This window comes from Trachemys scripta, chromosome 11 (assembly GCF_013100865.1).
Source record: "Trachemys scripta elegans isolate TJP31775 chromosome 11, CAS_Tse_1.0, whole genome shotgun sequence".
NCBI lineage: Eukaryota > Metazoa > Chordata > Testudines > Emydidae > Trachemys > Trachemys scripta.
Genome location: NC_048308.1, coordinates 69,765,128 through 69,791,311, shown reverse-complemented (window position 1 = coordinate 69,791,311; position 26,184 = coordinate 69,765,128). Strand labels below are relative to the sequence as shown.

Below are 26,184 nucleotides of genomic sequence, written 5' to 3'. Positions count from 1 at the left end.
TCGCGGCTCCCACTGGCCGCGGTTCGCTGCTCTGGGCCAATGGGGGCGGCAGGAAGTGGCGCGGGCCGACGGATGTGCTGGCTGCAGCTTCCCGCCACCCCCATTGGCCTGGACCGGCGAACCGCGGCCAGTGGGAGCTGCGATCGGCCGAACCTGCGGACACGGCAGGTAAACAAAGTGGCCCGGCCCGCCAGGGGGCTTACCCTGGCAGGCCGCGTGCCAAAGGTTGCTGATCCCTGACTTAGCTGATCAGGACAAGCACTTTCATTGTGTCTGTACAGCACCTACCACAATGGTACCCCTGATCTCAGTTGGGGCCTCTAGTATAAATAATACATAAACTGGTACAGCTTGGAGCTTTTCAACAAACAAGGGGTCAAAACAAGACAATTCTGATGGGGTTTAATAGGCTTTTAAAAAATTACCATCTGGAAATTAAAGATGGTGCTAGCACATCCTTGGATCTAATCCAGAATGACCAAGTGAGACAGAAACCCAGGGCCTAGTGTTCCCTTTTCAATGCTGAAGGTATAAATAGAAGCATCAATAACCAATGTCAAATGGAACCCTTCCTCTCTCTTAGACAGATGCATTTAAGCACTGGAGATGCTGATTAAATCCTCTCTTGTACGTTAGTCAATAAAGTGAGCTTACATTGCTGAGGTTTGCCGCCTCTGCTTTCAAGTTGCTTTTATTTTATTTTGTTAGCAATCTCTTTCAGAAGGCCTTTCAGATCATTAAGCTAAAAACAAAAACAAATCAAGATTCATGTTAGTTCGAAGTCAGCCTAGCTTATTCCAAGGCATTTTTGCAGCTTGGATAACAGCCAGAGAGATGTATGAGGCAAATAAGCAGTAAGTCCTTTCAAATGCCTGGGAATGGCTGTAAAACAGTAACAATAACTCCCATGGCACCTCCAAGTTAAACTCCTGTTTCTTTGGTTACCCTCTGAATGCCAGCTGTTAGTGACTGAGCATTAGCCAACTGCTATTTGCATTTATCAGACAAACTCAGCTGTGCGGATAAACAATGCAGTGCTTATAGTTATTTTTCACAGCGAAATAGCCCTAGTGAGCAATAGAAGTGCCACTTCAAACATTGCCCCAGTACAGTCCATTTGGAAGGACAACCACCATTGCAATGTTCATCAATGTAATAAATGTAGTGAGTCCTAATGCATACCTATTTCACGCATTTAACAAGCGGGCAGCATGAAACCAACTGACTCCAAATTACTCTGAATCGGCCTTGGCTCCTGAGACGGGATCACAGATCTGGTCATTGGAGTTTTGTGGAAACCAGTCTCCTGTAAAGACTGTTACGTTTTTACACTTGTTTCCTCTAATGCTTCTTTCACTCAGATGCACACACAGCAAACTGATACCCTTACCCTCATTGAGACATCACTTACTTCCTGGGAAGTCAGTGGGACTACTCATGGATAAGGTGCTGTAGGGGGATCAGAATCTTGCTTGATGGAATTAACTGGACAGGTGACAGCGCACACTGCCGCATGAAGTTTCTGCCTTCAAAGTGTATTTACAATGGGGGAGACACCTTCTTCAGTTACTGTGCAACACTGAGATTCCCTTCTGCTTTAGAACTCTCTAGTGGTTTTCTAGTAATCAAGCAATGGGTCTGACAAGTACATTGCTCTGAGGCAGTTCCTGAAATTGAAGCACGTTTAAGGCACTATTTAGAAATTAAATCCTACCTAATAAAGCTCTTAGAAGCAGCAGCACAGCGTGGCTTCTCTCCACATTTGCAGAGCTTAGAAAATATCTGCTCCTTCATTCTTCAGCACAAGATGCTTCCGAGCATCTAAGCGACCTCATGTGGCTGTTGTAACCTTATCAGATATCTGTGCCACACACAAAGTTTTCTGCTTGAGGCACGGTGCCTCTAGTCTGCCCCCAATACAGGACAGTACCTTAGAAGTACAGCCCTAAGAAAATTATATCTGACTGCAGTTAAGTGTAAACAGTGCATAAATAAAGGGGTCCAGTTTCTATATATGCCACTCACTGTCATATCACATAGACACATATTTCCCAGACCAATCAAAAACAAAGTACCTTCATATCCAGTTGTCTAAATCGATGTGCCATCCTATGAAGAGATGACAAATACTAAAATGAGTCTTGTGGGACTAAAAATTAAACTAGCGATTGGCACCTACTCCTTGATTCAGTGTCAAACTGTGCAGCAGAACATTACATACAATTAATTTAAGGCAGGACACCTAGTTACATAGGAGCACCCAAAATGTGGACCAAGGAAAACTATGGCTCTTGGATCCTAGAATGCTCTTCTACTCTGAATGCACGTAGCTGAAGGTTAATGACAAGGCTGATATTGACTGCAGGTGTTATTGCCTGGGAACTCAAATAGTTCCCATTCATCTTTCCAGGATGAGACAAGTCATTATGGTTGTGTGCACCTGGTTTTGATCACATCTAATGTAACTCTGTAAAGATTACTGTCAGTTTTGCTCTTGGCAAGTTTCTTACCTGACCCTTTTTGGCTCAAAATTTGGCCACCCCAATTTGAATACATCTAGCTTGTAACTTAATGCCAAACAGCATATGGCAAGTCTTACTTATGCATTTAAGGATGGAATGTCCACAACAGGAAAGCTGCATGCCCTAGCACTAGTGAAACCCTCCACCCAAAGTTACCAGCTTTTCAATGCCAAAAATGGAAATGGAGAACACCTAGACACTATTGGAGGGTTGCTTTTTATACTCAGTAGCATGTTCAATAAAGTTGCATGCATGGTCTCCATGGGAGTTTGATAAAAATCTGCCCCTCTGCCTTTTGATCACTTTGTTCCCTGATTCTGGTCTGTATGCTTTTTTTTTTTCTTGGCAGTTTGTCTGACTTAGTTGTTGCTGTAAAAATGCTGAGGTGATTCCTGAAAGAACTCTGAGGCTGATCAGCCAAGTGTCAGGATTTGACAAAGAATTTGTGAAGCTACCCGTAGCCTTAGGACATATTTAACCTTTCAAGTCCCAACAAAGAATTGGAGACCCCATCTACTACTAGTGCTTAGTAAAGATTTCTGGTCAGCTTGGAATCCCCGTAATCTATGTATAACCTTATTTCTCATGGTTACATGTCTGGTATGCGCCATTAATCTATGTAAAAATGATTGCTAGCTCTTACATAGCACTTTTAATCAATGAATCTCAAAGCACTTTGAAAAAGGAGGAAAACATGAGTCTTTGGGTTACGTTTAGAGGCGAGAGCAACAAGGGTGATGTCGTGATGGGCGTCTGCTATAGACCACAAGAACAGGAGGATGAGGTAGACGAGGCTTTCTTCAGACAACTAACAGAAGTTTCCAGATCACAGGCCCTGGTTCTCATGGGGGACTTCAATCACCCTGACATCAGCTGGGAGAGCAATACAGCAGTGCACAGACAAGTTTTGGAGAGTGTTGGGGACAACTTCCTGGTGCAAGTGCTGGAGGAACCAATTAGGGGCCATGTTCTTCTTGACCTGCTGCTCACTAAGAGGGAAGAATTGGTAGGAGAAGTAGAAGTGGGTGGCAACCTGGGCAGCAGACATTGACTCCCTCAGGGAACTGATGGGCAGGATCCCTTGGGAGGCAAATATGAGGAGGAAAGGAGTCCAGGAGAGCTGGCTGTATTTTAAAGAAGCCTTATTGAGGATGCAGGAACAAACCATCCTGATGTGCAAAAAGAATAGCAAATATGGCCGGTGACCAGCTTGGCTTAACAGACAAATCTTCGGTGACCTTAAACACAAAAAGGAAGCTTACAAGAAGTGGAAACTTGGACAGATGACTAGGGAGGAGTATAAAAATATTGCTCAAGAATGCAGGGGTGTAAGCAGGAAGGCCAAAGCACAATTGGAGTTGCAGCTAGCAAGGGATATGAAGGGTAACAAGATGGGTTTCTCCCGGTAACTTAGCAACAAGGAGAAGGTCAAAGAAAGTGTGAGACACTTACTGAATGGGGGAGGCAACCTAGTGATAGATTATATGGAAAAAGCTGAAGTACTCAATGCTTTGTCTCGGTCTTCACAGACAAGGTCATCTCCCACACTGATGCACTGGGAAGCACAATATGGGGAGGCGGTGAGCAGCCCTCAGTGGTGAAAGAAGAGATTAAGGACTATTTAGAAAAGCTGGACATGCACAAGTCCATGGGGCCAGATGCAATGCATCCAAGGGTGCTGAGGGAGTTGGCCAATGTGATTGCAGAGCCATTGGCTGTTATCTGTGAAAACTCATGGCAATTGGGGGAAGTTCCAGACAATTGGAAAAAGGCAAATATAGTGCCCATCTTTAAAAAAGGGAAGAAGGATAATCCGGGGAACTACAGACTGGTCAGCCTCACCTCAATCCCTGGAAAAATCAAGGAGCAGGTCCTCAAGGAATACATTTTGAAGCATTTGGAGGAGAGGAAGGTGATCAGGAACAGTCAACATGGATTCACCAAGGACAAGTCATGCCTGATCAACCTGATTGCCTTCTATGATGAGATAACTGGCTCTGTGGATATGGGGAAAGCGGTGGACATGATAAACCTTGACTTTGGCAAAGATTTTGATACAGTCTCCCACAGTATTCTTGCCAGAAAGTCAAAAAAGTATGATTCTATAAGGTGGATAAAAAGCTGTTTAGATCGTCGGGCTCAATGGATAATGATCATCGGCTCGATGTCTAGTTGGCAGCCGGTATCAAGCGGAGTGCCCCAGGGGTCGGTCATGGGACTGGTTTGGATCAACATCTTCATTAATGATCTGGATGATGGGATGGATTGCACCCTCAGCAAGTTGGCGGATGACACTAAGCTGGCGGGAGAGGTAGATACGCTGGAAGGTAGGGATAGGGTCCAGAGTGAGCTAGACAAATTGGAGGATTGGGCCAAAAGAAATCTGATGAGGTTCAACAAGGACAAGTGCAGAGTCCTGAACTTCGGACGGAAGAATCCCATGCACTGCTACAGGCTGGGGACCGACTGGCTAAGCAGCAGTTCTGCAGAAAAGGACCTGGGGATTACAGTGGACGAGAAGCTGAATATGAGTCAGCAGTGTGCCCTAGTTGCCAAGAAGACTAACGGCATATTGGGCTGCATTAGTAGGAGCATTTCCAGCAGATCGAGGGAAGTGATTATTTCCCTGTATTCGGCACTGGTGAGACCACATCTGGAGTACTGTATCCAGTTTTGGTCCCCCCACTACAGAAAGGATGTGGATAAATTGCAGAGAGTCCAGCGGAGGGCAATGAAAATGATTAGAGGGCTGAGGCACATGACTTATGAGGTGAGGCTGAGGGAACTGGGCTTATTTAGTCTGCAGAAGAGAAGAGTGAGGGGGGATTTGATAGCAGCCTTCAACTACTTGAAGGGGGATTCCAAAAAGGATGGAGCTCGGCTGTTCTCAGTGGTGGCCAATGACAGAACAAGGAGCAATGTTCTCAAGTTGCAGTGGGGGAGGTCTAGGTTGGATATTAGGAAAAACTATTTCACTAGGAGGGTGGTGAAGCACTGGAATGGGTTACCTAGGGAGGTGATGGAATCTCCATCCTTAGAGGTTTTTAAGGCCCGGCTGGGATGATTTAGTTGGGGTTGGTCCTGCTTTGAGGTCTCTTCCAACCCTAATTTTCTATGATTCTATGATTATCCCCACCTGACAGATGGGAACATTGAGGCACAGAGACGTGATTTGCCCAAGTTCACCCTAGCAAGCTAATGGAAGATATTTTTAGTATGTAATTGTACATAAATAAATCTATTCAGCACATATTGTCAAATTTGCAAATTTGTAATGAAAATTTAACAACCTAGGCAACCAACCTGCACTATGCTAATGGATTATAAAATCTCCAATATTTTACTTGAGGCAGAATGGACGAGCTGTTTTAGGCTGATTTTATTAATATATTAGTGTATAAGCAGACTTTCTAAATGTAAAAAAAGGTTTTCTTTTTCTTATTAAAAATAAAAAGTTTGCAGAAGTGCAGTTTCGTCTAAGAGTCGAGCAGAGAGACAAAACAGACATACTCCTCTGATGAATCGTTTGCTTTGGAATTGATTTTGACGAGGTAATTTTCTTTCATGACTGCTTCCCATGCAAGCGTTTCATTGTCCTCATATTTTGAGCCTGAGAAATACAAAAAGGCATTAGACTAACTTAATTTGCCTCTACTGTTTTGAAATGTGAAAAAGCCTGCCGGTGATTCTGTTCACCAGAGCTCACGGAATTCATTTCTCTGCATACAGAAAATTAGCAGCGATAATGTAAATAGAACATTAATGTATTTTATTGCCTGGTCACAGCACGGGACAAGCTAACTGGGTTTGTATTAAAAAGAGGAATTGACTCACTTTTCCACTCCAACTTCCGAATGGACACAATATTTGAGGTTTCGAAGCATTCAGCTTTGGGGAGGTTTTAAATGAAATGTGAATTTCAGGCAAACATCAAACATGCAAGTGATGCTGTGTGACAATTTGGGGAACCTCACAATGTAATCATTCTGTGTCATCCTACGGGGAGGGAGGTCACCTTGGTAACAAAGTCACCTCGGAGGAGTTTCTGGTCACCGGAGGGTGTCACCTGACAGAGAAGACTGGAAAGTTATAAAAATAGAGGGGGCCAGAATGTAGATGCCTTATGAGGCTGGGGACCCTGCCTGCTTACCTGAATCCAGATGGTCCCCTGACTCCAAATGAGTGGGAGGGATAGCTCAGTGGTTTGAGCATTGACCTGCTAAACCCAGGGTTGTGAGCTCAATCCTTGAGAGAGCCATTTAGGGATCTGGGGTAAAAATCTGTCTGGGGATTGGGTCCTGCTTTGAGCAGGAGGTTGGACTAGATCTCCTGAGGTCTCTTCCAACCCTGATATTCTATGATTCTAAGCATTCTTGAGGGGCAACTACGGTTAGGATTTGTGTTATGCTCTAAATGAGCCCCACTCCCTCGTGCTTTATGTAAAGTAGAAGAAGAGCAATGGTGAGACTGGCAAGGTGTCTGTATGGGTTATATACCTCACAGCTACCATGCGCCTTCTGAGAGCGTTCAACAGGGACCAGAAAGCTCACACCTTGTGGGGGAGTTCTGGGAAAGGGTGTGTTTAAGCTACAAGGGAGTCTAAAGGGTCAGCACTGAGCCCAGGGGCTAGGCAGCTGGACAGCAGGTTTCAGCCCTCAGGAGAGGGTGCTAGACAGAGGATCTGCACCCCAAGTGGGTGCCTAGGGACCCCAGGACTGGGACAGCGGTTGGGCTCCATTCAGGCGCCAGAGGCTTAACACACCGGGGAACCCAGCAGCTGGGTTCCCTCACGGCAGTCTAGTGAGTGGCCAATGGGGGGTGCTTGACCGGGACCTGCAACCAAACCAGCCTTCTGCCTCAGTCAGGGCTGCCAGGTGACTTAAGCCCTGATTTTGCAAGCTTCTCCCTATGAGCAGTCCCCTGTGCCCACACCGAATCCCTCTGACGGCAATGGGAGTCCACCCCCCACAAGAGTGAGTCCGTGGCCACCTTTCCCCACTCCTTGCACTGGAGCGGGAGCGAGAGCATTATGGCTGCCTACTGCACAGGGAGTAAGCAGCCCCCAGTGTTCTTTACCAGCAGCACAACTCTGCTGGTGCAGCCACAAATTGGCTCTAATTAAGTCCTCCCATTGGGTCTAGACGTACAAGATCAATTATAGATCAGCTCAGCAGGCGTTTCTATGGTCAGATCATCATCTGTCTGGTGTGGAAGCTAAACGCCATTTGCAACACGGATGATTTGGGCAACCAAACCCACAAACAGTGCAGGGGATCTGCACATTCTACAAGTAACTTTTTCCTAAACTAAGTAAGAGTTTCAATCAATGCTGTAGGGCAAAAGCCGTGCTGCTGATGTATAGGAAAAAGCCTGTCAATTAATTGAAGCTCTCTTCTCTCTCTCATCTCTTATGAATGGCACTTTACAAAAAGCTGGGAGAATACCAGAGACAAGAGCCAATTTGTCGGAAAAGCTTGTTAAAGCAATTCATATCTGTGCTCGCTGACCGAATAAATGCAGGGAGAGCTGTTAGAGGCCTTACCCAAAGCCAAGAATGGATTTCTATATATACGTGTTCCTGATATAGTTCACTTAGCAGCAGCAACAGCCATGTGGTCAGAGGAGTGTTCGTTTTCTTTTTCCATCAATCTCCAGAGGGCAGAAGAGCCGCTGGAGAAGTTAGCACTGCTAACAGGCTGTCCTTGAATAACATATTATAGTGCCCACCCAAGCGTCATTAGCTGAAGGAGCATAAATAAAGGGCAAGGATAAATATCAGTGGGTCAGATTGGGGTGGGGTGTTGGCCTATACCTCTTAGATTTTAACCCATCAAAACACAAAGCCGCTAAGATCTAATAGTTTTGCCACCCCCATTGTGTCGTTACATGAAGACTATAACAGGGTTCAAAAAAGAACTAGATAAATTCATGGAGGATAGTATCAGAGGGGTAGCTGTGTTAGTCTAGATCTGTAAAAAGCAATAGAGAGTCCTGTGGCACCTTTAAGACTAACAGATGTATTGGAGCATAAGCTTTCGTGGGTGAATGCCCACTTCGTCGGATGCATGTAATGGAAATTTCCAGGGGCAGGTATAAATATGCTGGCAAGAATCAGTCTGGAGATAACGAGGTTAGTTCAATCAGGGAGGGTGAGGTCCTCTGCTAGCAGTTGAAGTGTGAACACCAAGGGAGGAGAAACTGCTTCTGTAGTTGGCTAGCCATTCACAGTCTTTGTTTAATCCTGAGCTGATGGTGTCAAATTTGCAAATGAACTGAAGCTCAGCAGTTTCTCTTTGGAGTCTGGTCCTGAAGTTTTTTTGCTGTAAGATGGCTACCTTTACATCTGCTATTGTGTGGCCAGGGAGGTTGAAGTGTTCTCCTACAGGTTTTTGTATATTGCCATTCCTGATATCTGACTTGTGTCCATTTATCCTTTTACGTAGTGACTGTCCAGTTTGGCCAATGTACATGCCATCATGTAGGGGGCATTGCTGGCACATGATGGCATATATAACATTGGTGGACGTGCAGGTGAATGAACTGGTGATGTTGTAGATGATCTGGTTAGGTCCTGTGATGGTGTTGTTGGTGTAGATATGTGGGCAGGAGTTGGCATCGAGGTTTGTTGCATGGATTGGTTCCTGAGTTAGAGTTGTTATGGTGCGGTGCTCGTTATCTCCAGACTGATTCTTGCCAGCATGGAGGATAGGTCCATCAATGGCTCTTAGCCAGGATGGGCAAGGATAGTGTCCCTAACCTCTGTTTGCCAGAATCTGGGAATGAGCGACTATGGATCACTTGATGATTCCCTGTTCTGTTCATTCCCTCTGGGGCACCTGGCATTGGCCACTGTCAGAAGACAGGATACTGAGCTAGATGGACCTTTGGTCTGACCCATTATGGCTGTTCTTATGTAAGTGCCCAAATCAACAAATCGGGGGGGAGAGGGGAGGGGGAAGAAAACTATGAAAAAGTAAGTACTGTATTGATTGGAAAAAAAGTGGAAGTGATCTTGTATTTAAATCTTGTTGAAGACTTTAGTGTGAGAGCTGCTGGCTCAATTCACTCCCAAGCCTCATCCGAGATTGTCCAGGAGTGCACCACTGCCAATTCTGATGTTGACAGGAAATGATTTACTCCTTTCATATACAGGCCAGGCTGCCCAGCCATCAAATAATGATTTTCAGCCACTGCCAGCCTTGGCTAGAACCGAATCAGTGCCCTAAAGGAGAAAGTCTCTGAAATCTACTAAGCACCAGATGCACCTTGAAAGGTGCAAATTTCATTATTTTAAAAGTTCTTTACAAATATCAACTAGTTATACCTCATTACCTCCAGGATAAAGACTGTACAGGGATCACTTTACCCACCACCGAACTGCTTTAGCCGTTGGGGCGGAATGCAGGAGCTGCTTACCTCTGCAAAAATCTGAGCAATTTAGATCAGAAAATGAAAAAAACTTCTATTCTGTCCAACTGCAAATTTAAAAGGCAGTTGTAGGTAGGAAGAAGTACGGTGTTAGCCCCAAGGTCCTGGACAAGTCTTAACTTAGATTTTAAGCACAGTGGGAAGTTTATTCATCACAAGAAATCAGGGACTCCACTGTACAGCTACTCTGAAACATGGTACCTTCAGCAGCACACAGTGACAACCTACTGAGTTACTACAGTCACTTGCAACATCATTTCGTTTCCCCTGGAAGGTCTCCCATCTAAATACCAACCCCAGCCCATTGTTGCTTAGCTTGTGAGATTCAACAGGATCACAGCACACAGTAGCGTGGCTGCAGCCCAGAATTGTTTCCTTTGGGAGAGTGATGAACGTGGGAGCTATATGTAATGTTTTTATGAATATTGTGTGTTTGAGACTGCAGTATGGCTGGCTCTGTGGAATACTATGGGTAATGCCAGCTTCAACTCTCTGCACACACCCCAGCAATCAGGCAATGACTAAATAAAATGAATGAATATATGGAGATATAGCTATCTCATAGAACTGGAAGGGACCCCAAAAGGTCATTGAGTCCAGCCCCCTGCCTTCACTAGCAGGACTAATTACGGATTTTGCCCCAGATCCCTAAGTGGCCCCTCAAGGATTGAGCACACAACCCTGAGTTTAGCAGGCCAATGCTCAAACCACTGAGCTATCCACTAGTATAATTATTAATGCTCAAATGGACAATATGACAACTCCACTACTACAAGCCTGCCTCCGTCCCACCAGGGGAGATGCATAAACCCAATTGACCAGGTTCAGATGTTCCAGGACAAAGAAAGGGACTTTGAAATAGGTAAGAGACTGCCTATCAACTCAGGATGGAGACACACTGGGGCTGACTGAGCGAGAGGGTACTGACTGCCTGTGACAAGGTACATTTGCAAGGTAAGGCTAAGGTTTAGGTTGGAGGACATAAGTATAGGCCTTTTGTTGTTTTGACCCTCTTCCTCTGTTTGTTGTGTTCCTATGAATAAATACATACTTTGTATTGAAGAAAGTGTTCTGCCACTGAACTTTCACACTGACTGCAGGCTCCTGGAAAGAAATCCAGGGCCATCTGGGCCAAAAAACTCAGTTGGACCTGCTGAGGACACTGAGGGTCAACAGGGGTGCCATAACCTGGTGACCCATTCTAGGAGTGGAATTCAGTTGTGGGATTCTACCCGGAGAGAAGTACAAGCACTGGGAAGGGACGACTACAAAGGGAATGAGTGTGGGGACAAAGGTACAGCTCATCCTAGAACCCTAACAAGGGGTAGAAACAACACCCAATCCTACTTACAACAGATGGATGGCTCTTTGCATTCTTTTTTACAGCAGCATTTAAAGCATTTCTTCATCACCATGTAGATGTAGGCAAAGATGACGAAGGGAAATGGAATAGTCAAACGGCTGCCGTACTCCTGAACCAAGAAATAGCGTTGGAACTTCCACACCTGGTCGTTGTTTTCTTGTACTGATCCAACCGTGTAACTAAGGGGCAGATTAAAAGATAAACCTCTGTTTGTCTCAGGGTATCACTAGTTATTTATTATCCAATGAAGATTTTCGTTAGATCCAAATAAGAGAAGTTTTCCTATTAGCAAGGATGGGGAATTGGTTTTACGTAGTTTCAGTCACATGAACATCCTGGATTTAAAAGTTGGACTCTGATTTGGAGAGGCTGGAAAACAAAGGAAGAAGTGGAGCAGAGGAAAGTGAAAATACACACTGATTGCGAAAAAAGGCACCCTGTGTAAAGACTAATAAAAGATTAAATGATGTATGGAGCTCTTCCTACTTGTGCCAGTCTGGCTTTAGGGGATGTTCTTCTAGCTTTGCCATACCACACAGGCTGCCCTATAGCTAGACAATGGGTTGCATGAATAATATTTGCCAACTCTTACAATTTTGTGCAAAACTAAAAAATAGGCTGTTTGCAAAGCCAGCAACTCCTCTGAGTTTATTATAAGGAGTAGTGTTATAGGAGCCCAAGTCATGGACCAGAACTAGGTGTTATACAAACAAAACAAAACCATGGTACCTGCCCCAATCCTTTCCTGAGATATTTCAAAATGGCTCTTTCAAGAACTCTTAATAGGATCTTCAGAAGGTTAAGATAAACTTTAACATTTCTATAATCTAGTGTGAAAGACTAAAGACAGACAGGATATGATCTACATTACTCTTGCTCTCTTGCTGGAGAACCAGTCAGCCAGCAGCGTTATTACAAACTGACAGATGATCAGAGGAGGTGGGGAACCTGGGAGAAGGAATCACACATTCCATTAATAGGTGTGACTACGCTCTGCTTGTGGGTTCCTCGACATGTTTTACACACACAGGTCTTCACCCAGACTGCTCCAGGAGCCCCAGTTGGCCCCAACACAGATCATAAGCCAGCAGCCAGAACCACACTTCCCACCTACCAGAGTCCTCCCTGGCCCCCACAGACCGTGCAGACAAACAGGCTTTGCAGCATGAGTTGAGGATCGACAAGCTAGGACAAATGTCAGACCAGGTTTCACACAGACTTTCATTTTCTGACTAGCTCCAGTCCATTCTGATTTTACCAAAAGCAGTTCATCCATTACTAAAATAGTCAATACTTTTAACTCTGTTTATCTGAAAGACCCACGACCCTAAGGATTTGTGATAAGGTGAAGAAAGACTGATAGCACATTTCAGATGTCAGACTTACCTGTCGGGCCAGTCTAGCCTCCTCAGTGGGTAACTCCCATCTAAAATAAAAAGCCATTAATATCTCCCTAGAGGAAGTCTCTTGAGTTCTTCCATTCATCCACAGATGATACAGCATAGTGCTTGTGCTACAAGTCAGAGTGATAAATAGCAGGAACATTAAGGCACTAGTGCACTGAATGCTTGCTACAAATCATGCACCAGAGCAGCAATTCTGGTTATTATTGACTCATAAAAAGAGCACATTAAATAAGAACGTAGCCATCTGATCTGGTGTATTGTACTACTGGCAAGATCAACTGGTGGAAAGCCCCAGCTCATGGTTAATAAAACATTAATCCAGATTTGAAGTCCCTCCTAAACTGCAGGGGTTTGAGTCCAGCCCAGAGAGATGGAGAAGAGCTACAACTGTTGGATCCAAATCTGAGTTGGGATTTAGAACCCATCCCAAAGGTGGCAGGGTGGGTTCTAGTTTTGGAAGTTTAACTCCGCTGAGATCAAATGTTTTAATTTTGGGAAGGGACTAAGGTAAACTTTTTCAACAGCACCGATGTGCCTTAGGAGTTTCCATACCTGTAGCACTCCATGCCCAAAGTCACTTTTGAAAGTGGTAACAGGGTGCAAATTCCAGCAGCCAGCAGCAATAATCTTGGAAGATTAAAGTCCTAGGGTCCAATTTTCAAAAGCACCTCGCCGATATAGGAGCCCAACTTTTCCAATGGGATGAAGAGTCATTTAAAGTTGTTAATGAAGTAAAGGCGGTTGATCATCCGCAATTACTGCTTCTGGCCCCTGGAACAGACACTCAGTACCCATCCCACAGCTAACGTCCATTTATCACTTCAGGCTCTGTTTGTAAGCAGCTGGCCTGTGCATGGCTACTTTCATTTTCCTCTGCAGCCAGGTAACCCCATGGCTTGAGCACTGGAACTGGATTTTTTCCAACCATGCCAGTGTCAGCGTTCACCTCCAAAATGGGAGTAAGAGACACCTCTCCCTGATGGGCACAATCTGAAATCATTTGGCAAGCTTTGGAGGCAGTTCTGCCAGACATAGGGAGGCCTGTGGGAAAGTCGGTTGGTGCCATGTTTTAAGTCATTCTCATACAGTAACTACTGCATTTTAAGCAGAATGCAGAGCCAGTTGGCTGTTTAGGAAGTGGCTTTAACCCTATTCTTGCAAGAGACTCAGTGAGGCCCTTTACCTCCATCAGAAGGAGATGTAAAGGAAGCTGAGGGTTCAGAGGCAGCAGAAAGACACCTAACCAGCCTCTGCATATTTTCCAGACATCCCATATCGATTTTACTGACATTGCAATGGCCACTGCACTCCATCAGAAAAATACAAGGAGCTATAAAACCAAGGGGTGAACTAATTTCACTTGCAATGTGAAACAAAATTTGTTATAGGAGTGTCAGGGAATGAGCAACAGGAAAGTGAGTTTCTGCTGGGAAAAAGTAAAATCATCAGATGGGAGGATGCCACAAATGCGGAAAGATTACCTGGCAAAGAGCAAAAATTGATGATCGAAAGAACTGGGCTTGAACAAACAACATTAAGGCATGGTAGCTCCCAGAGTGCGCGGAAGGGATAAGCCTGAAGGAGCTGATTCACATTCAGGGCTGAACAGTGTGCAAACATATGAGCCGCAAGTGCTGTTCTCCCAAGTGAACAGCAGGGTTGGGTGATGAATGCTCCAAGTGGCAAGGAGAAGAGAAGCTTTGAGCGCACACGTTGTGAATATAACTTGATTGCACTTTAACTCCTCTAAAAGTTGCCCACTCCTATACCACTGTAATACCTGGGGGTGCTGAAACTAAGACATCACAGCCAGCATCCAACCCTGCTGGACAATGGACAGCCAGCCTATGCAGGGATGAGGAAGAGGGTGTGGCAGTGGATCCGTGTGCATGTGACTATGGCATGGTTTGCCAAGGCTCTCTTATTTTAAAGCTAAGGTACCATTTGATTTTGACTTGCTAGTAATCTTTGCACCAGATGCAAGAAATAATCTATTGGTTTTGAAGTGTCAAGTGGCAGAACTTCTGGTCACAAGATGTGAACTTCCTATCAATATCAATTACGTCCGACTTTGTCATGCTCTCCAATATGGATGTGCAAATCCCCTTAAAGTCACTGGCACATACATCTCTCAGGGGAGCCTCTGAGCCTTCTGATGTATACTTAGCAAATGTTAGAGGCTTCCAATTTCAAATGAAAAACATCTGTGAGCAGTGATATTGAACAGCAACAAATGTGCATGTTCTTTTGGAAAGAAAAGGGCCTTTCTGTTAGATATTGACTTACGCTGCGTGTGGGTGTCTGAGCACGAGAAGCAGTAAGAACCTCCTCATACCCCTCTCCAGATCTTGAGTTTGGATGTGCTGTGGTACCAGTTTGGTGCTGTTATAGCGCAGTACCAATTACAAACCCACCTCCAGGAGCAAACAGAGGAACAGGGAAGGAATTGTGGGTATAGTTCTTTTCCCTGGGAGGCTTTTACGGTAAAGCAGCCACAGGCCGTCCCCTTACAACGGGCGGTGTCATTGTGGCACAAACTAGACCAAAGGATGGTTAGCTACTCCGTGAAATGCCAATTGTGCAGAGAGCTGTACCTCATCAGGGTCCAGTTTGTAACTCTTGTCGTGAATTGCTGCAAGTAGAGGATGCTGCTGAAGATTATGGTGGATGTATTTTGTTGATGGTCATGGCGTCTACTATCTTTAGATGTCTATGCCTTCTAATGTATTTTATTGCCCTTGTCCATGTAGCTGCAGTGTACGGTGCGTAATAGGCGCTAGGTGGTTTTCTAGTTTGTAATTTTGGAACAATACAAATAAATACAAAGGAACTGAAATGACAAGCACACACGTAAACAGAACGTAGCTCCTGCACGTGGCCAATTCTATCCCTCCCCCACCATTCTCCACTTCTTGTAACCTGCTGCCTGGGAAAGAGATTCTGGATTCTACTCCAACCGCTGCTACCACCCCATGGCCCACGGTGGCAAGGAATGGGGGGATTCTTAACTCCCCAGTCTCCTGAGCAGCCCTGTTGGGACTCAGGAGAATCCTAGCCCTTACTTTGGATCGAATCATTTATTTGAACGAGTGGACATTTGGGGGAAGTATGACACCTCCCCTACAGATCTGAGTATTGCATGTTTTAGTCGGACCACGAGCATGTATTAAATTCAACATACTGCCTGCTACCCATTACTGGAGCAGTCTGGGAGTGTCGGCATTCAAAGGGTTAATAGGACAGTAATTATACAGATGTAGAATGTTACACAAATACCGGATTATCATCCACGCTGAGGATGATAATTTAACAGTCCTGAAACAAACAGAAATCAAACCCTCTCCGCAGATCCCTTGGTTAATTCAGACCTGATCCGGCAGCAGCTCTCCTACTCCCAAACTCTCCCTGAGCTCTATGGACATGCTGTAAAGGAAGGCCCTGCAGGGCTGGATCCCAAGCTTACGATAAACCACCAGGGATAGCTGAAGAGTAAGGACAGTCTGTACTTAAGGCACTGCACTGGGATTCTTCTGCCACTGACTCCCTGGGGGACTTTTAGGACAGTCCCTTGGTCTCTGTGTCAGTTTCCCCATCCAGAAAAGGGGACAATAATACTCCCCTCCTCCCACCCCGACTTGCTAATTAGACTTTCGCTCTTTGGGGTAAGGACTGTCATACTACAGTGTGCACAGCCCCCAGTATAATGGGGCCCTGGTTTTGGTTTCAGGCTCCAGGTGCTACTGGACTATAATGATTATTTATTTAACAGAGAGTTAGTTGATCTACAGCGCCATGTTTGGAGATTTTGATTGAAAAGCATCATGGGCTTGAGCACTCAGATTAACCTAGGAGTGGCAGACTGAACTCTATATCCCACTACCACCTAAAATACAGAGAATGAAAGCATTTTAAAGGGCTAAACCCTCCACCCTCCACCCTAAAGGCTAAACTTTCTCAACCATGTAGGACAGTAAGCCACCCCAGCCTGATTCAACCGGTGAAGACTTACCCAGATCTAGGGTCCAGGTCTGGTGCAGAGCGCAGCCTCTGCTTTTCCCACCCCAGCTGCAAACATGTGGATAAGGAAAGGGAGGGGCCCCAGCATTGGCTCCACCCCCCTGTATTCTGCTGTCAGTGGAAATGGGCTGGCAGGAAGGGGTGAGTAAGCTGCAGCCGCCTTTCCAAGCTGCAGTGAGTAACGCTCTGAGGAAGGAACTGCAGTTCCTTCCCCGGGCTCCTCCCAGGACAGCATAGCTACACAATGCTCCTCATACAGGGCTGAGTGTAAGCTCGCCATTCTGCCCTCAGTTCCCTACAATCAGGACAAGAACCAAGCTGTCTTCCAAAAGAGGAGCACCAGACATGTGCAGGTCAGTTTGTAAAGATCTGCTCCTCCGGGAGGAGAGGTGCTACATAAATACGAGTTCTAAGTACAAACAGATGGTCAGTGTATCTAGTAAACCTGAATCTGTGGCTCCTGCAGCTGCTGCCTGGATATCATACTGTCCCTCTGCTGACTTAAGTCTCTTGCTGGCTCATGAGTGAAGTCATCAAGAACATTGCTCTTCACTCCCGTGAAACAGCAGGATTCTTATCAGCTCCACGTCCTACCGGCTCACAGAAACGGAGAGGCTCTCGTGCATGTCATGTCACCATTGCACATGCTTCTCATTCATGTCTAGCGTTTTAGATTTATTGATGGCAAGTCACCTGAAGGAGCTGGGATTTCAGCAGAGCTGCCATTTTTATTTTGCCGAGGTTGGGATGTTCTTTCCGGTAACGAGGCAGATATTTAATTTATGGGAGGGGCTTTCTTTTAGGCTTGAAAACCTTGGTGCTGTCCCGCTAAACAGCACACTACACACACCCTGGGTCTCTGACGTTCTCTGGTGAGTGTTAAACCTGTGGAGTCTAACACAGGGCTTTCTCCAGCTTTTCCATTCCTTAGTAGACTTTCTAAGAAGGAGGTTCCCTCTTGGACCCATTTTCCCTTGGTCTGGCCATTCTGCAGACTGCAAGGGCCACCATCAGAGAACCGCTCATCTAATACATACCCGAACATGGCAACCAGCAGGTTAACCAGGAGGATGTTGGTGGAGAGCATGTAGATGCACACCAGGGGGATGGTGATCCACTCCGGGAAGCGGGGATGGTTGTTAGCATCCAGTTCTACACACAAAGGTTTAGACTCATTCCCGGAGAAGGTGCAGCGATCAAAATTGTATGTGGTACCTAGAGCAAGAGGAGGAGAGAGTGAGACTGCGGGGGCTGTGCAAAGGAAGCCTTTTGCTCTCTGATGTGTAACATCGGGGATTTACCCCAAGACCACCCACTGATGCTACCGTTTAGCGTAAACAGATGAAATGGAATTTGCCTGGGAGTAGACCACCACTGCTTGAAACCAGCGTTAGCGCCATCAGCAGTAGCTCTGCCTGTCTGCCCTAGGCATTTACAGCAGTGCCCTGGGCTGCAGTCATTGCTGGCCAGACATCAGTGCAACTGCACTAGGGCCATCACTGCAATGCACAGGGGAGAGCAGACCGCGGCCCTCCAGTTTATATGGAGATGGCGGTTGCAAAGGGCAGCTTGTGAACTAGAGACATGAACACGGCAACGATATTCCATTAGCACCAAACACACCATACGCACATGTAGGAGAGTGCGCCAAAAAGCTCTGGCATTAGCCATTTAACGTCAGACAAGTCAGAGAAAGACTGTAACCACCACCATCCCTCCCTCCGATACTGGAATGGATTGCATGGGATGAAGTCTCATGTGAAAACCCACCTTCCTGCTGTTTGGAAGGAAGGGGTCAGGAAGGTTGGAGCAGGAGTCTGTTAGGGGGGTTGATTGGAGTGAGTATGAAGGTGCTGTACCAGGTGCCTGGAGAGAAGGGCAGTGGGAACCGGAGGGGCACGCTGGAGCTGGGCCAGGTCTGGCGAAGTGCTGGGTGCCAGATGGGAGGGGAGTGAGGGCTCCTGTAACGGGGCCCAATTTTCAGAGGGCTGATGAACCACATCCCTCTAAAGTCTCCAATCACACCCCCACTGTCATCTGATGCCTTGGCCCCAGCCACTTATAGTCTATCCTGCTTTAATACTGGCTTGAACAGTCATTAAGGGTCAAATCCTTCAAGCAGCTGTCCATGGGCAGACCCGCGTCTCTGCAGAGCCCCACTCAAGTCAGCAGGGCTCAGTATAAACACAGATCCAATGCAGGATCTGGCCTTAAGAGACACTGTGGGCTCACTAGCTGAGCCAAACGAGTGCAGCCCCCCCCTGCCCAGGGGAGGTACACACAGAAGATGGCTACCATCAATGTCATCAGGGTACTGGCCAAACATGGCCAGGTAAGGCTCGTAGATAACTGATCGGAAGATCCATTCCCAGCGGTACTCATTCTTCCTCAGGATGCCCTGCCTGGCCACACCAAAGGCCACCATCCACACACCGAAGAGGAACAGGAAGAAGAAGACATCAATCATCTAGAAACGGAGGGTATAAAAAACAGATCAGTGCATCATCCACATTCCTGCAGCGAGTCACAATGTAAGGAGGCCAGGAGTTTGTTCCCTGTGAATTAAACATAGGTTGGGAACTGATGTGAAAATCCAGTCCCTCAGCAACACCGTATAGCCACATTTTCAGATGGCCTCCATCCAGTCTCAAATGGTATGCTCGAACCTAAGTGATTATAAGATCAGTGCCTGATCCAAAGCCTATTGAGATCAATGGGAAAATCCCATTGACTTTCATGGGGTTTGGATCAGACCCCAAAATCTACACATGCAAGTTCTGTACACAGGTCCAAGATGAATAACTGACCTGATTCACACTCAGACATAGGTTTCACGTATGCAACATTTAAAACAGCAAAACTGGTAACCACTTCTGACAATTTGGTCCTGGGCACCTTGAAAAATAAATGTTCATTTTCTAGATGCCCACAGGTGATGGATTGCTGAATTCCTTCCCCTTGGTGTTCCTGCAGAGATTATCGACAGTGTGTATTCCAGGAAGCAACTTTCCATTTGATACACCCACAAAAAAACAAGCGTTCTCTTGTCTCATCTCTCCTCTCCCACCTCCTCAAAATATTACCTCTTTCCTCTAAATACTGGGGATCTGCCATTTGAGAGACTGACAGAGAAAAATAAAAAAAGAAAAATCACACAAAAGAATAGCCCCTACATTGAGGAGGCAGTAACAGCATCGTCCTATCCCCTGCCACCCCACCCCTTCCCCGCTGTAGGCCGAGAGGCCTGCCTTTGACTGCCGTCTGCCCGAGTTAAGAACAGGAGTACTTGTGGCACCTTAGAGACTAACAAATTTATTAGAGCATAAGCTTTCGTGGACTACAGCCCACTTCTTCGGATGCATATAGAGTGAAACATATATTGAGGAGATATATATACACACATACAGAGAGCATGAACAGGTGGGAGTTGTCTTACCAACTCTGAGAGGCCAATTAAGTAAGAGAAAAAAAACTTTTGAAGTGATAATCAAGATAGCCCAATACAGACAGTTTGATAAGAAGTGTGAGAATACTTACAAGGGGAGATACAAACATTGAATCTAATGGCTCAGCCATTCCCAGTCCTTATTCAATCCTGAGTTGATTGTGTCTAGTTTGCATATCAATTCCAGCTCAGGAGTCTCTCATTGGAGTCTGTTTTTGAAGTTTTTCTGTTGTAATATAGCCACCCGCAGGTCTGTCACTGAATGACCAGACAGGTTAAAGTGTTCTCCCACTGTTTTTTGAGTATTATGATTCCTGATGTCAGATTTGTGTCCATTAATTATTTTGCGGAGAGACTGTCCGGTTTGGCCAATGTACATGGCAGAGGGGCATTGCTGGCACATGATGGCATATATCACATTGGTAGATGTGCAGGTGAACAAGCCCCTGATGGTATGGCTGATGTGATTAGGTCCTATGATGATGTCACTTGAATAGATATGTGGACAGAGTTGGCATCGGGCTTTGTTACAAGGATAGGTTCCTGGGTCAGTGTTTTTGTTCAGTGATGTGAGGTTGCTGGTGAGTATTTGCTTTAGGTTGGGGGGTTGTCTGTAAGCGAGGACAGGTCTGTCTCCCAAGATCTGTGAGAGTAAAGGATCATCTTTCAGGATAGGTTGTAGATCTCTGATCATGCGCTGGAGAGGTTTTAGTTGGGGGCCGAAGGTGACAGCTAGTGGTGTTCTGTTATTTTCTTTGTTGGGCCTGTCTTGTAGGAGGTGACTTCTGGGTACTCGTCTGGCTCTGTTAATCTGTTTTTTCACTTCAGCAGGTGGGTATTGTAGTTTTAAGAATGCTTGATAGAGATCTTGTAGGTGCTTATGTCTATCTGAGGGATTGGAGCAAATGCGGTAAGACGCCAGACCTTTGTTTGCTCCACCCCATGTGAGAGTCAGGGCATGCTTAGACTTGTACTTGTTGCCAGTCCCAGCCAGGGGCCTGTGGCCTAAAGCCTATGCCCTGCTCTGCCCTGCCCAAAGAACCAGAGCCTAGACTGAGTGTTTGCTGGCTGCCTTAGCCAGGGGGTTTAGGCTAAAGCCTGCTCCCTGCTCCGTCCCATCCAAAGGGCCAGAGATTCAGGCTTTGAATTACTGCCCCCTCCAACGTGGGGACTGAGGGCTACAGACTGCTCACTGCTTCGCCCTGCCCAAGAGGGCAGGAGCACCAGGTTGTTCCTATTGGTTTGCCTCTGCTTGGAGGCTACAGAACTATAGACTTCGTACGGCTCGGCTCCGCCAGCAAGGCCCAAGTCTGAGGGTTGTTGCCTGATACTGCGAGGTGGAGCGGCCTCCCTCCCGACTTGAGAGCGAGGGACCATTACAAACCCCTTATTTAGTAAGAGCCCAGTTCTGTGATCCTTTGTCACCAATAGAAACTGGGGGGCCAGGATGACCCGACCACCACAGAAGTGGCAGAAAAATGGAAGCCAGAGATGTAGCAATTCTTTAAAAACCTCAGTGTTAATTTCACCTGCATGTACATTCAATTGCTCTCAGTGCTATTTCTTCATAAGTTCCCCAGGTTCAGTGCACCCCAGGTGTGATCAAAGCCTCTTTTCCTTTCCTGGGAAGTAGACAGGCCCCAGCCTGTGTGCACAATCCAGTACCTTTTTCAGCTCACCATCCATACTCTTGGACCGAGAGCTCTCTCCAGCGCCCCCTTCTCTGGAGCTGTTTCTTCAGCGGCACGCCTCTCCTTCTGCCACCACTGAAGTGAGCCGAGCCACTCCCCAGTGTCTCCCCCTCCCAGTAAGCTTTGCCAGCGATTAGTAGACAGGGCTCTCTTTCCCCACTCTAAAAGGGAGTGAAGTCAGCAAGACCACTCCCTAGTCCAATTCCTGAAGCAGGCAAACTCCCAACAGCTGCTAAGTCTAGCTTCTCAGAAGAATTGAGGTTTTCCTTCCTCAGCCATACCCTTACTCGTGTTGAGTAAGGAATCTTCATGTGAGTAATGAGTTGGGCTGCAAAATCCAGCTCTGAAGCATTTAATATGCCCTGAGGCTGAAAGGTGCTGTGAAACCAAGCTCGTTGTCTTTCCAACGTTAACTGTTGTGACAAGATGGTCGATATAGTATAGTGGGTCCTGTGCTTTTCTTGGTGGGGGGGCTAAAATACCATCCCTTACCCCTGCTCTTGGGGCACCGAGGGCCCCACTAGTGGCCCAGAAAGGTGGTAAAGGAGGGAAGCGGGGGAGGGGTCTGGGTTTGCTCCTCACTCTGAGTCTCAGCCCCTCTCAACCCCTGCAGGTTCTCACCCTCTTCTCCCTTGGGTGGGGTACCTTTAGTCCTTAAACGCTGGTGGAGGGAATATCCCTCCCCTGCTGGGGCAGGGTCTCCCTTACTCCGGTTTTCTGTTCCTCCAAGTCTAACAGCACACCTCCAAGCTCCAGTCCTCTCTCCTTCCTCCTTCCCCCTGACTGCCTGAAGCAGAGGGTTTTATTAGGTTTCTAACAGGGCCTTAATTGATTACAGGTGCTCCAATTAACTTGTAGCAATCCTCCCTAGTCTACAGGGAACCACGCCTTAATTAACCTAGGGTTTATATACTTCCCTTCTACCACGTCCCACTGCTCCTTGGCCCTACTGTATCACACTGTTCATTCAGAGGGACCCCCCCACACACCCCATGCAGAAAGCCAATACACAGTCCTATACTAGTTATGTCCCTCTTCAATCTCAATTAAACTCTATTTTGAGGATGTATGTGGGGTTTGGGCCTTGTGCTGGCCCTCTGTACAGGGGGGAATTTCACTCTAAGAAGAAAAGCTTGTCACTTCGTTTATTTAGAATGTTATGAACAATTGCCCGTGTCTTACCATCCTCTGAAGCATAATAATTTTTGGTCCTAGATTCCTGCTAACTGTGAAAATGTGGATCAGCCTTAGAGTAAAAATGATGTAGTCCAGGCAAAAAATGACTCGCCCAGAGTACCAGGAGTTTTCATTGGAGGAACGGAGCCTGGGGAAGAAAAATAAGTATAGTGAAACATTGGCTAAAGTTATGACAAATATATATTGAAACAGCCTAGTCCCATAGAGTAGAACCTGGTTAATCCATGCTTACTTATTTGCACACTTTATAGTCTTTGCAAAAAAAGTTGGTGGTCTCTTCTATCCTCTTAGCGAAAGTGTAACAACAGATGCTGTACAGGTCTCATTCCTTTCATTTCGTCCCCCCAAAATATACCACAAACTTTTACTAGTGTATGACGACAGAGTAACATCAATAACTGGAACTACAACTGACAAAACAAGTGAACAAGATATATTGCAGGATGTATGTATCCGTGCCTGTTCATTTACTTGCCCCGTCATAGAATCCAGTCTGTACACGGGAGTGAGGTTCTATTGTATAGTATATGTAAATTACAGCAATCCCCTAAACCACACTAAAAGGCTAGATTCGGTCTATTAAGTGAGATTAGGTGTGGGAGAATCCAGAAGAAAAACCAGCAGCTTCCCACACAACCGTTTCATGACCAAGGACAGACACCTGAATTCTGCTATGGAACAGGAGTCTCCATTCCCATTCTATCCTCTTGGCCCCTTTTTCTGAGGCTGTCAAAAGGTACAATTAAGTTGTAATTATGAATCTTTTAACTGACAGGGATATCTGTCCATTAGAAACCAAACTAACAGAAATAAGGGCCCAATCCAAAGCCCATTGAAGTCAATGGTAATCTTTTCCACTGACTTCAGTGGAAGCTGGCTCAGGCCTCAAGTCGTTTCACACACACCGTACATCACTATCAGCTGATAAACAGCTTTCAGCCACTAATAAGCGGGGGGGGGGGGGGGGAATTCTCACTGGCAATCCAGAAAGCTTCATGCCCCATTACCATTCAGCAGAGTCGTCCAGTTTGTTGGGCTTTTGCAAAAACTCAAGACCGTAGCGCATAAGCTTCAGTCGTGCACCCACCCAAAGAGCAGAGATCCTCAGGATCACCCATCAGTGCTACTGCAGTCAGGAGGACAGAGGTATTTCCACGGAGCATACTTCAGGCCTCATTGGGCCCAATTCTGACCTTAGCTACACCAGCATAAATCCAGAGTCACCACACTGACTTCAGTAGAGTGACACTGGATTCACGCTAGTATGACTCATAGCGTTTGCACACACTGTGGTAGCGGAAAAGACAGTGGGCCTCATGAAGGTTCTTAAAGAGAAAGACCGGCACCCAAGGAAGGCTGGGGAGCTCATCCTCTGGAACAGAACGCCAGGAGTTTGGCAGGGGAGGGAGCTGAAGCTGGGGATCTCTGCCCACTTGGCTTTTGATGGATGCACATCAGAGAAGGCTGAAGTAGCAACGCAACCCTCTCTTACCAGGAGCTACAATAGATACTTGGTGAATCAGGAATAGACACTAGGGTCAGACAAATGGCTTGAGTCAACATCTAAACCCCTCAACTAGCTCTGTGAGATTCTGCTAAACCATACCCTATATTTCCTATAACTCTGGATCTAACTGCGCTGCTGGCCTAGAAGGGCCCTGAAATCCAGGAAAACATCCTCTGAGTCCAGAGAATGTGGGGTTGTTGAATTCTGACTGTAGCAGCACCCAAACCAAACTTCTCTGGGTTAATCATGATCTGAGCAGGAGAAAAGTTCCTCAGCACAAGTTCTCTTCACAAGATGTTCTGCAGAACCAGTCTTTGTGCCTTGGAACCAAAATCCACAACCTTCTATTATTTTAGGAAACATAACGAGTTTGCTAGTGAGTTCAAGTGACTTGGTTCATCATCTTCTCACAGCCAGACACACCCGTACCAGCACCTGGCACTGAGGAGAGCCATGGTAATATGCCTTTACACCGAACACGACTCACCTGAATATAATCCCTGTTATGAAGTAAAAGATTCCAAGCGTATCCATGATATTCCACAGATCTGAGAAATATTTATTCCCATTCATGTACCACTGGAAAGGGAAAAGAGCAGAAAATCACCATAACAGCATGCTGCCAGCACTGATTACTCCCATCGTGGGCCCAATTCCACCACCATTACTCGCCTGGGGTAACTTAGTCCACGAGTGCTCTCATGGATTTCACTGGAGCCGCACATAAGGAACTATTCACAGTAAGTGTGGCCAAACTCGGCCCTTTACAACCATAGAACTGGCTCTTATTTTTCCATCTCCTTGTTGAAGACATTTATTGGCTACAGCATAGTTCAAATCACTGACATTTTAGGGAAAACATTCTTCTCAATATTGGTTTCACTGCTCACCTCTATCAGAGAGACACAAATCAGGATTTTCTAGCCCTAAAGGTTCATTTGAAAATGCTTTTGCTATTGCAGTCTGAGTGCTAGACTAATTTCCTTGAGCTGGTCACTCGGTTGGAATATACAGCTGAGTACAGCCCACCAGTGGAAATAAGGGGTACCCAATCTGGCCTTGAAAGCGAAGCCTGCAAAATGATGGATACACAGGAGGGGTACACAGCTAGAAGGTGTGACTGCCAGTGTGGGAAGAAATACACATACTAGCTATGATCAAGCTAGTGCAATAAAAATAGCAACATGGCCATGGCAGCAGCATAGGTGATGGATGGGGCTACCTAGTACAATCCCAGAGGACCTAGGTATGTAATCCAGCAGCTAGCCTGAGCCACCACCAGTAGAGGCCACACTGCTATTGTTGGTGCACTAGCACAACCAGAGCTAGTGTGTATGTCTATCCAAACCAGGAGATACACCTCCCAGCTGCTGTGTAAACAAACCCTAAGTTAGGTCGAACAAATTTGCGGAGTGTTTCATCTGATGGCTGGGTTTGCTATGTCTCATCAGCAAGAACTGAACCTTGGACCTTTTAACCTATACCATGCCTCTCTACTGCTTAAGCTACAGGACAACAGCCGGTAACTGGAGTTGACACAAATCTCTTAGTGATCCAGCCTCAAGAGGACAGAGTCCCACAGTGTATTAACATGCAGCCTACGCATTA

The 26,184-nt window shown here is 46.1% G+C and overlaps 1 protein-coding gene across 1 annotated transcript in view; it reads right to left on the bottom strand.

Moving 5' to 3' along the window:
- Positions 1-656: 656 nt before the first annotated feature.
- The window catches only part of TRPM8 (transient receptor potential cation channel subfamily M member 8), a 72,539-nt gene continuing 47,011 nt past the window's right edge, over positions 657-26,184 (bottom strand). The window contains exons 17-24 of the mRNA XM_034785753.1: positions 25,064-25,155; positions 23,055-23,196; positions 19,032-19,203; positions 17,774-17,951; positions 11,302-11,492; positions 6,033-6,132; positions 2,076-2,109; positions 657-742 (exon numbers count right to left, since the gene is read on the bottom strand). Coding sequence (XP_034641644.1) covers positions 692-742; positions 2,076-2,109; positions 6,033-6,132; positions 11,302-11,492; positions 17,774-17,951; positions 19,032-19,203; positions 23,055-23,196; positions 25,064-25,155 — 960 coding nt within the window. The 3' untranslated portion in view covers positions 657-691. The remainder of the gene's footprint in view (positions 743-2,075; positions 2,110-6,032; positions 6,133-11,301; positions 11,493-17,773; positions 17,952-19,031; positions 19,204-23,054; positions 23,197-25,063; positions 25,156-26,184) is intronic.